This window comes from Photinus pyralis, unplaced genomic scaffold (genome assembly GCF_008802855.1).
Source record: "Photinus pyralis isolate 1611_PpyrPB1 unplaced genomic scaffold, Ppyr1.3 Ppyr1.4_LG1, whole genome shotgun sequence".
In the NCBI taxonomy this organism is placed as follows: domain Eukaryota; kingdom Metazoa; phylum Arthropoda; class Insecta; order Coleoptera; family Lampyridae; genus Photinus; species Photinus pyralis.
Genome location: NW_022170249.1, coordinates 3,515,454 through 3,530,996, shown reverse-complemented (window position 1 = coordinate 3,530,996; position 15,543 = coordinate 3,515,454). Strand labels below are relative to the sequence as shown.

At 35.6% G+C, this 15,543-nt stretch overlaps 3 protein-coding genes across 4 annotated transcripts; 2 read left to right on the top strand and 1 right to left on the bottom strand.

Annotated features, from left to right (window-relative positions):
* Positions 1-202: 202 nt before the first annotated feature.
* On the top strand, positions 203-3,198 carry LOC116158890 (protein KRI1 homolog). 2 transcript variants are annotated; one of them, XR_004142851.1, is made up of 10 exons: positions 203-428; positions 488-785; positions 832-1,131; positions 1,178-1,334; positions 1,631-1,843; positions 1,890-2,028; positions 2,078-2,175; positions 2,222-2,303; positions 2,356-2,482; positions 2,529-2,639. XR_004142851.1 is itself a non-coding variant. In XM_031471751.1 (9 exons), exons 1-9 carry the CDS (start codon positions 317-319, stop codon positions 3,138-3,140), a joined length of 2,190 nt encoding a protein of 729 aa, XP_031327611.1. In that variant the 5' UTR covers positions 203-316; the 3' UTR covers positions 3,141-3,198. The 2 variants fall into 2 exon arrangements, 1 of the variants encoding a protein (XP_031327611.1); XM_031471751.1 differs by having other exon boundaries at positions 2,222-2,482; positions 2,529-3,198.
* Positions 3,199-4,634: 1,436 nt separating this feature from the next.
* On the top strand, positions 4,635-6,612 carry LOC116158733 (probable splicing factor, arginine/serine-rich 7). Its single transcript, XM_031471565.1, has one exon. It carries the CDS (start codon positions 4,759-4,761, stop codon positions 6,445-6,447), a length of 1,689 nt encoding a protein of 562 aa, XP_031327425.1. The 5' UTR covers positions 4,635-4,758; the 3' UTR covers positions 6,448-6,612.
* A 3,985-nt stretch (positions 6,613-10,597) lies between these two features.
* LOC116167640 (eukaryotic translation initiation factor 3 subunit J-like) lies at positions 10,598-12,907 on the bottom strand. The gene is made up of 7 exons (XM_031483068.1): positions 12,690-12,907; positions 12,568-12,631; positions 12,428-12,510; positions 12,127-12,240; positions 11,131-11,416; positions 10,945-11,081; positions 10,598-10,891 (listed from the first exon to the last, which is right to left on the bottom strand). The coding sequence occupies exons 2-7, from the start codon at positions 12,578-12,580 to the stop codon at positions 10,838-10,840; spliced, it is 687 nt and encodes a 228-aa protein (XP_031338928.1). The 5' UTR covers positions 12,581-12,631; positions 12,690-12,907; the 3' UTR covers positions 10,598-10,837.
* Between the last annotated feature and the right edge of the window lie 2,636 nt (positions 12,908-15,543).

Genomic DNA, 15,543 nt, shown 5'->3' with positions numbered 1-15,543 from the left:
TTCGAATGCAAATGTGCGCTACGTAAACTTAACCAAACTTTGATTCAAATTCGCGCGTTCTTTCGTAAAACGTGATCCTACGAATCACGATCTCGAAATCATGATTGCGAAGTAGCCGAAAGAAAGCGCCTGCTATTTAGCTCAGTTTCTACGTAGCCACAATAAAAACTTCAAAAGTTGTCGTGAGATGAGCCACAGCAATTAACCACATGACACAACCTAACCTTAAAACTTTTTACTCGTATCTTAAAACGTAATGCGTCTTTTATAGGGACTAAACATTTTTATTACGTTTGTCTATACCTAACAATAAATCATGTCGAAGCTCTTTAATGACGACAGTTCTGATTCCGAGGTTGATGTAAAAACTAATTCCGAATACGCCAAAAATTATGATGCTTGGAGGCAGAAGGAAGAACTGCACAAATGTTCGTATTGAATACTCGCCCTTTACAATGCAGAAACTACTCCAAATTTATTTTTGCAGTGCACATGAAATATAAAAACGAAAGTGACAGCTCGAGCAGTTCCAGTGACGACGATGACGAACCCGAAATTAATGAAAAATTTGAGCAAGATTTTTTCAAGACGCTTTCGTATTTAAAGAATAAAGATCCCAGGATTTATGATAACAACTTTGATTGCTTTACTAATGCAGAGAGTAGCGTGAAAGTGAAAAAGAAGACTAAAGAACCTGGTTTGACAATAAAAGATTACGAGCGGAAATTACTTTTAGAGAAAGGCGGTCAACTAAGTGATGAAGAAGAAGGAAACCATGATCAAGAGTAATATATTTATGTATTCGCATTGAGATTAACTTAACTTTGACAGATCTTTGGCCTATAATGATGAGCAAATGCAATTAAAGGAGGATTTAAAGAAGGTGTTAAACAATGTTGACGACGATAATGGCGAGACCGAGGAGTGGGGTGGGATTTTTAAATCACGCAAGAAGACTGCGGAAGAAGCCGGAAAAGAGGAAGACGAATACAAGCTCTGGTTAACTGGTCAAAAGGAACATTTGGAAACAACAAAAGACGAAACCGAGCTGAAGCCACTAAAAGAATTTTGGACTGATCCAAAGCTAGACAAAGATGAAAAATTTCTTAGGGACTACATCCTAAATAACAGGTGACAGTCTATTTGGAAATGTTGCTAAGACCTCAAAATCTTTTAGGTTTTTAGAAGCGGAAGATAATGATTATATACCTACTTACGATGAGGTGGTGCACGACTCTGATGAGGGTTTGTCTGAGGATGAAAAAGCTTTAAGTACCCAAGAAGAATTTGAGCATAAATATAATTTTCGTTATGAAGAACCTGATCAAGACTTTGTAAGTATCTTATGTTTTATCACAGGTGGAAACAGTAGAGAGAACTTGACTTTCCAGGAGTTTGCTTTTTATTTGCAGTTGGCATTTGAACACAATGCCACTTACCTTGAACCTTAAACACTGCAACCTCTTGTTTTTTCTAGTTCCGAAAATTTAATTAAAGGTAGGGTCAGTCACGTAACCAAGGTAAACCTAGGGTGATCACATGCTCTTTTTTAATGTCTTGTTTTGATACTGCTGAATTTATGTGCAGTTTTTTTGCAAATATGCACTCGTATTTATAGTAAAGATTTCAGATCAAACGTTACCCTCGTACTATGGAACAATCCTTAAGGAAAAAAGACGACAAAAGAAAAGTAAAACGAGTAGAACGAAAGGAACGAAAGATAGAAGAGAAAAAGGAAAAAATGGAAGAAATGAAACAGTTGAAGGCATTAAAGAAGCAAGAGATCTTCGAAAAGATAAAAAAATTACAGGAGGTGACGGGTAACGACGACATAGGATTTGATGTGAGGGCTTTAATGTTATTCACTTTTCCACAATCTTGACTTTTAGTTGAAAGATCTCGATGAGGATTTCGATCCAAATGCCCATGACCAACGTATGCAAGAATTATTTAATAACGAATTTTACAGTGTGCCAGAGGGTGATGCAAAACCTGAATTTCCGGAATTAGACGAAGAATTGGAAATTGGTAATTTAGAATGCATCATATTCAGACAGATTTATTTCTGTTGTTCTAGAAAAATGGGACGAATGGCGCGGAAATAGTGAACCCAAGGAAGGGGGGCAAAGAGAGGTGGAGGAAAAGGAGCCACATTGTGAAGACGAAAATTTTAATGTAGGTATTTTTTATTGTATCGATACATGTAAATTACTCAATTTAGATGGATTGTGATTACGATCCCGCAGCACATTCTAAGGAGTTGATTCATAATTCAAGAAAGAAGAAAAGACAGAGACGCAAAAGTAAGTTTGCAAAACTTGTCAGCGAACCAAAGCCCATTTTTAATCCAAGCAGTAAAACTTATCAAGAGTATCTTGACGAGTACTACAAATTGGATTGCGAGGATGTCATAGGTGATGTTCCTTGTCGCTTTAAATACAGAAGTGTTGTTCCAAATGATTTTGGTTTAAGTGTAGAAGAGGTGAGTGTTTAATTAGTAGTTTTTGTTTCAAACTAATTTATTCAAGATATTAATGGCAAAAGATAAAGAATTGAATCGTTGGAACTCGTTAAAGAAAGCTGTACAATATCGACCAGAGCATGTTGAAAAGTATGATATTGTGGCATTTCGGAAGAAAGGACAAAATGAACACCTCAAAAGGAAATTTTTACCCAGTTTGTTTGGGGAAGAGGAAGTCGATGACGTCAGACCCAGTTCCAGTGCGATAACAAACAATATGAAAATGCCAAAGGAACCTGAATGTAATGAAGCTGTAGAAAGTCCAAGTCAAAGCATTGTAAGTTCAGAGAGTGCAGAGAAAAAAACTAAAAAGAAGAAGAGGAAATTGAACACTGGTGATGAGGGTGTTATTAATTCAGAAAGTGGGGAAACAACAATTAAAAGAGAAAGAAGTGAAGCAGAAAGTGTCAACCCTGAAGAGATTTCAAAAACGACAAAGATGGAGTTGAAAAGTAGTGCAGTTAAGCAAGAAAACAGAAATAACAAATTGAATAAGAAGAAGAGAAAGAACAAAATGACAGAAAAGGATGTTGGGATTTCTGATGCTCGTCTTCTTGCATTTGGCATTAATCCCAAAAGGTATAAAAATAAACTCAAATATGGTCCTGTGCAGAAGTAGGATTGGTGTTCTGTTATTGATCTTTTGTTAATGTTATTTAATATAATTATAAAGTTTTTTTTTTGGTTTCCTTAATATATATTGGATAAGTTGCCTACTTTCGAAGTAATTTTTACAATACAATCCATACATACTACTAAATACAAGCGATCTGACGGAACGCCTATTATTAACCGCTAATGGTCCATTAGCCCCATTAGTAATGGAATTCAAAGGGGATCTTTTATGAAATATGAAATCGTGAACATCATCATGTAGGAAGACACTATATAGAGTAGGATTGGACATGATTGCTATCTCAAATTAAAGATCACACTGATATTTGCTCAAACTAAATAAATTCTTAAAACTCAGATAAATAAGTGTTATTTAAGTTGCTCAAGCTCTAATGCTAGCTGTGATGCTATATATTTAAATGGGAATGGTATATAATATAATATTGTATTTACTCTATGGTATAATACAAATGTATGTTAAAGATAAATTTTCTAACTATTTCGTCAAAATACAATTCATTCAATTAACGTCACTTCTATGATCGCCTAGGTATGAATGTAATACGGTTGATTGGCGTAAAAAAAATTTGTCTACAAAAAACCTTAATACATTTTTGCTCTAACATAATTTGGGGAGCCAATAATCGCATGTTATGAATTTTACATTGAAATCCCTATGATCATTGAATTTATAACTATAAATTCAATGCTATGATGCGTTACGCAAGTCACCACCCTGTATATGAAAGAAACAGGCGCGTTCTTTCGGCTATTTCGCGATCATGATTTCAAAATCGTGATTCGTAGAATCACGTTTTACGAAAGAACGCGTAAATTTAAATCAAAGTATGGTTAAGTTTACGTAGTACACATTTGCATTCGAATTACGTATTTTTTGTTTGGATTATAAAAATAATTTAAATACAAGTGGAAGTACTTGCACGATTATGCTCCTCTTCAATTACAAATATTGACTAACCTAACACTTGAGTAAAAATATCCTTGCATTTATAGGTTAGAAATTCTTAATCATAAAACTTTTATGTTCAGTTTGTTCACGATTTTAGCAATCATGATTATAAGATCACACTTCGAAAGAACGTGATTTGACAATCCAAACGCGTTTGGATCACCGAAAGAAAGCGCCTCAGAGGCATTACCAAATTCATGCGCGAAATGTGACAGAAAATCGACGAGTTAAATTTCTGCATAGCATACACTATATTCTGTGGCCAAAGCCGCTTTCTTTCGGTGATCCAAACGCGCATAATCGTGCAAGTACTTCCACTCTTGTATTTAAATTATTTCATAATTCAAACAAAAAATACGTAATTAGAATGCAAATTTGTACTACGTAAACTTAACCATACTTTGATTTAAATTCGCGGGTTCTTTCGCAAAACGTGATCCTACGAATCACGATCTCGAAATCATGATTGCGAAGTAACCGAAAGAAAGCGCCTCATACCTGAAACCACGCGCCGGTCCAGTAGACACTTTAAACTGTCAATTACATTTCATCTTTGTGCTTTGATACTATACGTTGTTGTATATTATGCGGTAAATGCTTTTAATGGCAAATTATATTTAATTAAGTGAATTTAGTGAATCTAAACGTCGAAATGGCTATAGGAGGGACAAAAGTGGTTCAAGTGACCAATATCGCTCCTCAAGCGACAAAAGATCAAATGCAAACTTTGTTTGGTTATCTTGGAAAAATCGATGATATTCGATTGTATCCCACTATTCGAGATGTTTCCTGTCCGGTGCAATCAAGAATATGTTACATTAAGTTTATGGAATCGGTCACAGTTGGTATTGCACAGCACATGACAAATACAGTTTTTATCGACAGAGCACTAATTGTTATACCAGTGCAAAATGGTGACATTCCCGATGAGTATTTTGCATTAGAAATGACCAGGAATGGTACAATTGTTCCAGGTCTTTGTGCAGCAGAGCCCAACTTACCCCCTCATGTTGTGAATACTATTACAAACCTAGGAGCGGGCCAGGTTATTATCACTTACGACCCAAAGTTGGAAGCTAACGGCTTACCTCCATATCCACCTTTGCCAGCAAATTATGACAGCAATAAAATTGAGGAAATCAGACGTACAGTTTTAATGGTCAATGTTGATCCCTCAACGCCAACGGAGGAATACATTGACTTTTTTACATCTGCTGGTGAGGTGAAATATCTCCGACAGTGTACTCGTGCTTCCGATAGTAATGCGCATATGTTGCTAGAGTTTAATGACCAACCGAGTATTATCGAGGTTCTCAAAATGAACGGAAAGGAATTTAAGGGTCAAACTGTAAGAATAGTACACGCAACACAGGCGATAGTTAAACCACAAGCTAAAAGTAATGAGGCAGCTCAAAGAGAAATCGAAGAAGCCATGTCTCGAGTTAAAGAAGCGCAAAACTTAATTTCGGCAACCATCGATCCTGTAATTGGAATGCTATCTAAGGATAAGCGAAGTTCTAGGCGTTCCAGATCACGATCTCGTGGCCGCAGGCGGCGATCTCGTACACGGTCGCGATCTCGAAGATCAAGATCACGTCAACGTTCTCGTCGTTCTAGATCACATTCCCGACGATCTAAATCTAAAGATAGAAAGCATCGCTCAAAATCCAAATCAAGACGTCGATCGAGGTCACGTTCCCGTAGATCACAGTCTCGCAATTCCAAATCGCGTAAGTCACGTTCAAAGTCTCGTTCTCGTACATCACGTGGTGAGCGAAATCGGCATAAGAGTAAGGAAAGAGGGAAGTCTAGAGATAAGTCCAAGGAAAAAGAAAAACGCAGCCAGTTGTCCAGGGATCGAGATCGGTCTCGTGAACGGGATCGGAAATCTAGAGATAGAGACAATGAATTGAAAGAGAAAAGAAGCGAGAAAGATGGCCCAGTAGAGATGGAAGAGAAACGTTCAAGCAAGAAGAGATCTTTATCCCCAGTGCGAGGAAAATTCCGTTCTCATTCACGTGATCGTAAAATCAGAAGTAGATCACGTGATCGCAGATCTCGTTCAAGAGGTCGGCGCCATTCTCCATCACCACGCCCATTACGTAGACGCAGCAGAACAAAAAGTAGAGACAGAGACCAGAAGAGGGATAAGCGTGATAGAAAAGAGAGAAAGGAACGTTCTCCATCACTTCCCAAATCGTCGCGTAACTATGATGAAGAAGAAAGGGGTTATGATTCCGAGCGTGGTAAAAGGCGAGATTATGGAGATCCATATGATTTTGAACGTGATAAAGACTCTCCAGAAAAGTCGGATAATATGGATATTTCTAATTCGCCCTAAAAAACAGTTGTATTAATTTCTGTTTGTCTTACTGTAATTGCTTCTCTTTTTTTTTGTAAATTTAAAATAGAACAGATGGTTATGTAAGTAGATAAGTTCAATCTTCAAAGGATTTGTAAAACATTAAGACAATTTTAAAATTGAAATATGATTTTTCAAACATTTTGCACTATTTTTCTGCCTTATTAAGAGGGTATAGTTTTTTGTGAGACCAGAACTGCTTTTGATCCAAACATTGCCAAAAACTTTTCTGATGAGGATCATCTGCACATTTCTTCAAGTGGCGAATTTACACCGTGTATTGCTGAATACAGAATCCCAAAATTAGTCATTTAGTTACTGTGTTAACAGGTCTAGCAGGATAAAAAGTACTATTTTATAAAGTGCAGCATAATGGGTTTGATACTTCATAATGACTAGCATTTTAAAATAGTTAAAAACGCGCCACACTCCAGTGTTTATACAGGGTGACAATTTGAAAACTTACCACCCCCCATATCTTAGTAAATAAACGAGATATTTAAAAAAATCAAAATCCGTTTCGGTAATTCGGAGGGGGAATCACAATATTCACAATGACATAGTTGGCGACGCACCCCCTCCAACCCCCTGCGCCCCAGCCACCCCAACTTTTAAATCTTAAATAGTGACCCCCCATGTGTGATACGTCGTTGGAAAGCTCTGAAAAAATGCTTTCCAACCATACCAAATGGCATTACATTTAGGTTAGTAATTATCGTGCAAATCAAAAAATTAACTAATATGATACATTTGAAATCTGTCGTATTTATAACGCAACCGGCGAACATAGACCAACTAAGACAGGGAATAATTCAAGAATCTCGAAATATTGCAAAATCAACATTTGAAAAGGTTCAGCACGAGTTTGAGAATAGATTATAACTGGCGATCAAAAATGAGTTGCTGTCGAGTCGGCTTTGGAAGTTCAAGTTAAATACGATTTTCCATGTAAACAAACATTTCAAAGGGCGACTCGACAGCAACTCATTTTTGATCGCATAGTAATACTGTCTTACCAATAACTGAAAACATTTTGAACATTTATTGAAATAAAGGCCAACTTTAGAAAATGTATCATATTAGTTGATTTTTTAATTTGCACGATAATTAGTAAGTAATGCTATTTGGTATGGTTGGAAAGCATTTTTTCAGAGCTTTCCAACGACGTATCACACATGGGGGGTTACTATTTAAGATTTAAAAGTTGGGGTGGCTAGGGCGCAGGGGGTGTGAGGGGGTGCGTCGCCAACTATGTCATTTTGATTCCCCCTCCGAGTTACCGAAACGGATTTTGATTTTTTTAAATATCTCGTTTATTTACTAAGATATGGGGGGTGGTAAGTTTTCAAATTGTCACCCTGTATGTAATGCTATGGTATGGTGTAGCGTACAAAAGTAATGCAAAAAATACTCATTTTAAGCCTTTAGCATTCAAGGCACCTATATTTTATTATTTTATGGCTTACTAACCTATCATAGCATATTTTATATCTGTGATACGCGGGCATAAAGTGATAAAGTACCACTTTATGCCCTAGGGCATTAAGTAGCACCAGCGACGTAACTATAATTTTGAGGCCCCCCCGCAAAAATTTTTATTGGCCCTCTCCCCAAGTCCCTAAACAAAAAGGCAGTGCCTAACAGTTGAACCAATATTTATACTAATTACTATAAATATAAATAAAGTTCATCTTACCAGGGGTGCATATCTCTAGATTATAACTGGAAGTAGACATCACCGTTTGTAAAGGTCAATTTACTTAAATTTATAGGCTATTACTTTTTCCGTCAATCCTAATAATTATGTACCTACTTAAACGAAACACAATATATTTTCCCTGTCGCATCTAGCAGAAGTTGAGAATACTCAAATAAGGAGATTAGTTGGGGGCCCCAGCACTCTGGGGCCCCCCCGCAGTCGCTGTAGCTGCGGGTACCTAGTTACGTCCCTGAGTAGCACCATACTAACTCATTTATACTTAATGACAATACAAACAAATATCTACAGGTTATTGAAAATTAGAAACGTCAATTATTAATTGTCAGTACCTACTAAATCACAAGATTTTCCTTATTTCGTATAGTTTTTTAACTTCTTCCTAATTCACAATGAATTGAATTATTTAAAATTACGTTTGACGTTTGGATGGTTTCAATCACATTAACAAATTCTAACAAGGCATACTTGATCAAACATAATGAATTATTTTGTAAACGAATATTTACTTTGACGAAGAAAACTATTTGTAAGACATAAAATTTTGTATGTACATACCACGGGCATAAACTGATGTTTGTACCCTCGGGCGACTTCACATTGCGCGGTTATCGGTAAAATAACGGACAGAAGCCAGAAGGAACGAAAATCATTGAAGTTATGTGTTTTACTGGGGTAGAGAGTATATAGTTTGGGTATTTTGTGTTGGAGACTATAACCCCAATCCCTCATTCAAAATCCAAATACATTTGTATGTGACGTTAACTGCTTAAATCTGATATATAAATGGAAGGATTACTTAATGTTGCACTATTCCATAAATTAATTCATGTTGAATCATCGTATTCCCTAAATGAATTTTTGTCAGAATGACCAGCATCTTTTTTTCAAGATCATTTAGGGTATTTTTAATTGGGGCTCTCCACCAGTGCCTTGTTTTAGTTGGTAGCAAAACATTGCTTTAAGGTCTCTATACCCACTACTAACGTATCATACCATGATCGTAATAGGAACATGCGAGGCAAAAAAGTGGCAATGAGAAAGTGTTTTTTTTATTTCTGCTGTATCTGTTCAGTGTTCAAATAACATCAGAAAAAAACCAAGTCGGCAAATTTCGGTTTTTCTGGAATATCTTGGGAAATATAGGAATTTTCTAGCATGACAATAACTGTTTAATTGCGCAGCTTTTGCTTAGTTTGACCATCGTCGTATCTTCTAGATGGTTTCAGCATGATAGATCCTCTTATCTTGGACTGCTAATTGTGTTATGACTCATAGATGTAATTAAATTCCTGATTATTTTCCGTCTCACTAGTTTTTTTGTGGTACTACGAAATGCGATATTTTATTTTGGCGGCTCTCTATTTGTATTTTAAAAACTAATGTGTATGAAATTTAAAAATTTGTTTGCCAAATTAATTTAATACGTATTTTATGTCATTTTAATAAATATTTTTAATTTAATTCCGTTTATTTTATTGACATTTTAGTATACCTATAGGTTTGAAATGAGAAGACCAAGTGTCTCTTTAACGGTAAGGGTAGATAAGGTGAATAAAGTGAAAAAAATCAATGGCATATTTCATTCTTATTAAAAATGGGACACGGCGCACGAAATAAAATGAGGTTTGGAACTGAATACAATAAACATGGAAACGACGGGATAACTATAAAGTTTGCTAATTTGGGTGTCTAAATTAAATACCTACAGAATTTTCAGAAGTTTGATACTGACGTTTTAATTTAAATAGAAGCTGCAAAGGAAATAGGAGTGGTAAAATCAGAGAATTTGAATCCTAAGTGTGTAGGCAAGTGGAAGACATAGGTATGAACAGTACGACATAAGTCGGTGTCAAATTTCACAGTTTGCTCGCAGTTTCATTACCAAAATTGGTTTTCGTATATTGCGCTATCCCTTAAAATGTCCGAGAAAAAGCCAAGCTACCTTTTTTTAAGAAGTACAGACTCCTGGTTCTACGACTTTCTAATACCAGGTAGGAATTCATGCTTGTAAGAGCAACTCATGACCGTTCCTTTTAAGGGAAAAATGGATTAAACTTCTGTTGTTTTTTGCATTGAAAGCCAATTTGAAATAGTCAAGAATTTTCTAGTTCTAAGAGTACGCTTAAAAGATGGCGTAGTATTTGTTATCGTCTAAAAAACTTACCTAAAGATGTAAAGTGGCGGTGGGATCTTGAGTTAAAAAAATCTGGGATCGATGGGTGGATCTTTAAAAAATATACTCCTGCAAAATCATATATTTGCATAACAAGTGTTACATAACTTCCGCTCACGTAATAAAATTATGGATACAAAATGCAAAAGTAGCAATGTAGAATCGGATATCTGAATAACAAAAACAATTTATAGTAAAAATAAGAAAACTGCAAGACAGCGAGAGAAAAAATAATATTAAAGGTTAGTTACTTTATTTCAAAATCCTTAGATATTAATTAATAACAATAATAAGGAGCAATAATAATTACTGTAGCTTGATAATTTTAAAATCTGCTTCTTATTTTTTATATAAATATGAAGGTGTAAATATAAATATTTGTAACAAATTTGAATTTTTAACATTTAAAGTATTTTAAAATCTTTAGTAACAATTACAGCTCCCAGTGAATTTAAACAATAATGAACTTGGGCCTGCTACATGAAGTCATCATAATCGTAGTCATCAACATAGGCAGAGTATTGATTTAACTGAAAAGGAAGTTTTATTCAAATGTTGCGTATAACTCACCGCACAAACTTACATTATCACCATCCATTTTTAACTTGGCTTTACCTTTTCCTTTATTTTTCTTTGCTTTATCTCCTTTTTCTATTTTTTGTTTCTCCAAATACATGTTATCTATAGTGGTTTTTATTTTTTTTAGATCGAACGAATTTACTGGAACAGAAAATTGTAAAACACTGTCGTCTGAGAAGTACAAACCTACAGGTAGCGCAAATGCCTCTCACTAAGTTTTCAGCAAAAACCGGGTACTCCTCATTCTTCGTAAATTGTTGTAAGTTTTTCGAAAGGTTCTCGGCTAATTCCAGAAATTCTTCTTTGTTGGTGGGCTGGCCTTCGACGCCCTTATTGCTACCCCCAAAAGTTGTTTCTAACGCTAAGCTTAAATCGGATTCTTTCTCCCTACGAAGTTGTTCCTCAGGTGACACGTCCTCCTCCTCCTCCTCCTCTTGTTCTTGTGCTCTCCTTTCCAACTCTTCTTTTTTTGCACGCTGTTAAAAATAATGATTACTACTGAAACTTTTACTATTTCTAATATTCTAGTGGGGGGTAGTGCCCCGGTGAGAGGACATCTGTCATAAGCATAACGCTTCCCCTAGCTATCTAAATGGGCGTGTTTTTGCAATTTTTGTTCTTTTCATCAAAATTACAAATTACAATTGGTGCTTCTTTTTGAAATGAAAGCTCTGTATGTATATGATGTACTTTCATTTAAATCACCAACTATAAAACAAAACAATCGCGATTCTTTACAAGATACAAATGAGAAATGCTATCTAACGATACCAGTGTTTGGAATCACCCGCCAACTTGACAAAATCAACAATTTACATCACAATGACAAACGTACATACATTTTTCGTTTGTGTTGAATAAAAAGTAAGTAAGTTACCTAAAATTTGATCTAAAATCCCTAATGCATGTGTGGTCCATTTAAAAGTAGGTATGCATAAGGAATTGTACATCAATGTCATTTCTTAAAAGAAGCTCTGTATATTTTTCTGTATTAGTCCCTGTAAGACTAATGGCCGTTTGCACCGACACATTTAAGCAGAGCTTAGCTTAAAATCCATGGAAATCATTGTTGCCATGGATTTTCTCTGCTTAAATTTGTTGGTGCAAACAGCCATAAACAAGACAAATTACACTTTCAGCTTTTATCAAATACCTCTTCCACAATTACACAATATATGTTACATACCTCCTTTTCGGCAATAATTTCCTGTAACTTTTTCCTAGATTTTTGTTTTACTTCCGTGGCAATAATTGCACCGTCTTCTGCCTTCTTTTCTTCTTCTTCGTCTTCCCAGTTGTCCTGTGACAAAATTGTAAATATATACCGATATCTCACTACTGAAACTTAGGTGTAGGAGTTAAAATTTAAGGATAGGCAATATGTAAATTAAACATGACACATAAGGCTAGGAAAAATTAAAGTCCAGCTTAGATGACTGGTTCTAAATTATGATACACTTGGAACATTAGGCTAGATTCGAACTTACTTTAACATCATCGTCCTCATCCTCACCTTCCCATTGGTTAGATGCGACACCATCCTTTCCACCCCGAGGCACAAATTCATTTTCTAAAAAGTATACTTAGATAAAGAAACTAAATGAGGTACGTTCAATTAATAAAATACCCCAATCTTCCATAGTGCTGGGAATAATATTGCGACAATCTGCTCTAAACCTTCACGTGTACCCCTGAAAAGAAAATGGTTAGATTGGAAATAAATTGCCACAAGATGACACCACCACTTACCTCTTATGTGTACTTTTACGTAATCCTAATCAACTATTAATCAGTTGCACGTGTAATACGGACCTTTATTCACCGATAAATGATAATTAAAACGAATAATAGCTTGCGTTGAACATATTAAGGCGATATTCATTACTTCCATTTCAATCTTAAACTTTGACAAAAATTTCTCTAGATTTCACAATGGAACATTTCCATTTCACACTAGCCAATACACCAATAGAACAAAGCGAAAGTCACTAGATATCGCAATTTACCATCGAGCTCAGGAGTGTGGAACATTGGCTCAATCTTTAAGATTGTTGCTGAACAAATATTTCATCCATTCCATGTAAATTTAATTAAAACCTGTCACTACCAACTTCAAAAAAACACTATCGCATTTGTGGACAAATGTGGAATATTAGGCGCTTTCTTTCGGTGATCCAAACGCGTTTGGATTGTCAAATCACGTTCTTTCGAAGTGTGATCTTATAACTTTGTTTCAAGGGTGCTGAACCTTTCGTCACACTATCTGACGTCATAGCAAAATTAAGGCAGGTCGTAAATTTAGTAGTTGGTTTACATATTGTCACATTGACGTTTCAACTTATTTATTAAGGTGTCACTATCGTTCATCATTTTAGACCGCCCAAGTTGACAATCACTTGTAAGGCATCTGGTTCTGATAGGTTTTTTCCTGTTCTTAGGTTTTATAATGGCTAAATGGTCATGTATTTTATGTAGAGGAAGTCCGTTGGTACGAATTAAACCTTTTCCACCGTTTGTAATCACCTCATGTAACCGATTCTTTGCACCGACAATCCAAATGGATACTGCCAGAGCATCCGAAACTCTTTGAGATGAAGTGTATGATGGTTACAGAAAACGCATAGGAACATTTGTAACTTAAAGTTTGTTTAGGCAGTTCGTAAATTAATATTTTGTTTACATAATGTTGATGTGAAATTAAGTATGCTACCAATGTGAAGAATACGCGTTAAGTTGCGGGAATTTTAATGACCCTTAACTAGCCATTTGCAGAAGTAGAATAGGCCATGGTTTATCGGTAAGCCTTTTGCATTTATACATCTTACAAATTTGAGATAAAGCGTAGTCATTATACCACTGGCTCATTGAAATAACAACGCATACATACATGCAGTTTCTGTTCTTTTGCCACACAGTCGAGATATTCGCATAAGGCAGGGGTCGGCAATCTATTGAAACAGAAGAGCCAAAAATTACAACTTATAAAATTTCCCAGTTTTGAAAGAGCCACAAAAAAATTTTGATTTAATATTATAGTATTTGGCTATATACAGGGTCCTGCAACAATGCGTCGGTTTTTCCTACATAGCTGATACCTGGTAAAAAATATTGGTGGTTGCGGATCTACAGAAATTATTTTTGCATGTACAGGGTGTCCCATTTTTACGATGTCAATAAATAACTGATCTTTTTAAATAGAACATCCTGCATATTACTTGTTTCAATGCCATTTGTTCAAACTGCTATAACTATTCTTTTTCAAATGGAACTACTACTGTTTTATTTCGCTATTCGATTGTCTTTTGCGTTCTCTTCAATATTTATAAGGGGTGCCCTGTGCTTAAACCCCGCAGTTTTTATGTTATTCAATATTTTTCACAAAAGTACCTACTCATTAATTAATTACGTGTTTATACATCGGAGTAGGCTGCTATAATAAAAAAACAAAAGAATACAAGAAAGTAAAGGTAAACAGGTGTCACAAATTAGATAATTATTTGCTGCAAGTGTACTTTTGATTTGGTAAACAAATAAGATTAATTAAAAAGGCGAATTTCGAACAAATGAAGTAATTTCTTTAGATAAATACGGAGAGCCGCAACTTTATATCAAAAGAGCCGCATGCGGCTCGCGAGCCGCAGATTGCCGACCCCTGGCATAAGGATCTTGAATATCTTCTGATCCGATTTATTTAAAAAAAAACGCAATTGTGAGAGAAAACAGGTAGTGAAGAAAAAACTCTCAAATGTTCATATTCAAATCGTATGTACAAAAGAAAAAACGACACTACACCACAAATCCATCTTCTGATCCTGCATGGAGTATTAGGTATATACCGGACCCCTTCACCACTTCTTTTTCTAACTGTTTTGAGAGTACCATCTTGCCAGCTTCTTCTCAAAGACCCTTTACTGTATATCCAGGTTTCGTCTAAAACCACAGGTCGTAATGGAAAGAGTGAAGTTTCGTTGTGTTTAAAGTCTCTCAAAAATTGTAGTCTTCTTTGAACTGCATAGGGCTGTTCCATTAAAAATAATCTATTGGAAACGGTGCATCTCCGCCACGTGAATTTCAGTTTCTTCAAACTGCGGGACAAAAAGGTAGCAGATATTTCTACGCCATCAAGTCGTTGAAGATTACTGTGTAAGGAACGGAGTGTAACATTCTCACCTATAAAATCAATTCAATACCTAAGTGTTCTGGCGAACATCTTCATTCTGTGTATCGGTTCGTCATATTTACCTAATAGTAACGGGAATGACCTAAATTCATGATATGAGCGAATCGAACCATTATGCGGTAAAATTTTTAAAATACTTGTCTATTAACGGCGTTGCTGCACTGTCGACTTGCCTAAGCGTTTTTAACTTTGATGATATTTACTTCACTTTTAATACAAACTACCTAATGAAAAGGCGTTTAACACTGGAAATCTGTCTATAACGAAAATCATTTGACGGATTGATATTATGACAGATCAATTGGTTTATTTGTCACGACTTACGTTAATGACGTAATTTTTTTGTCTCAATCGATTTAAATGTAATGAAGAGAGAATCACATTTATGACGTCAGGTCTGAACCTATGCCTATACCTGGTGCT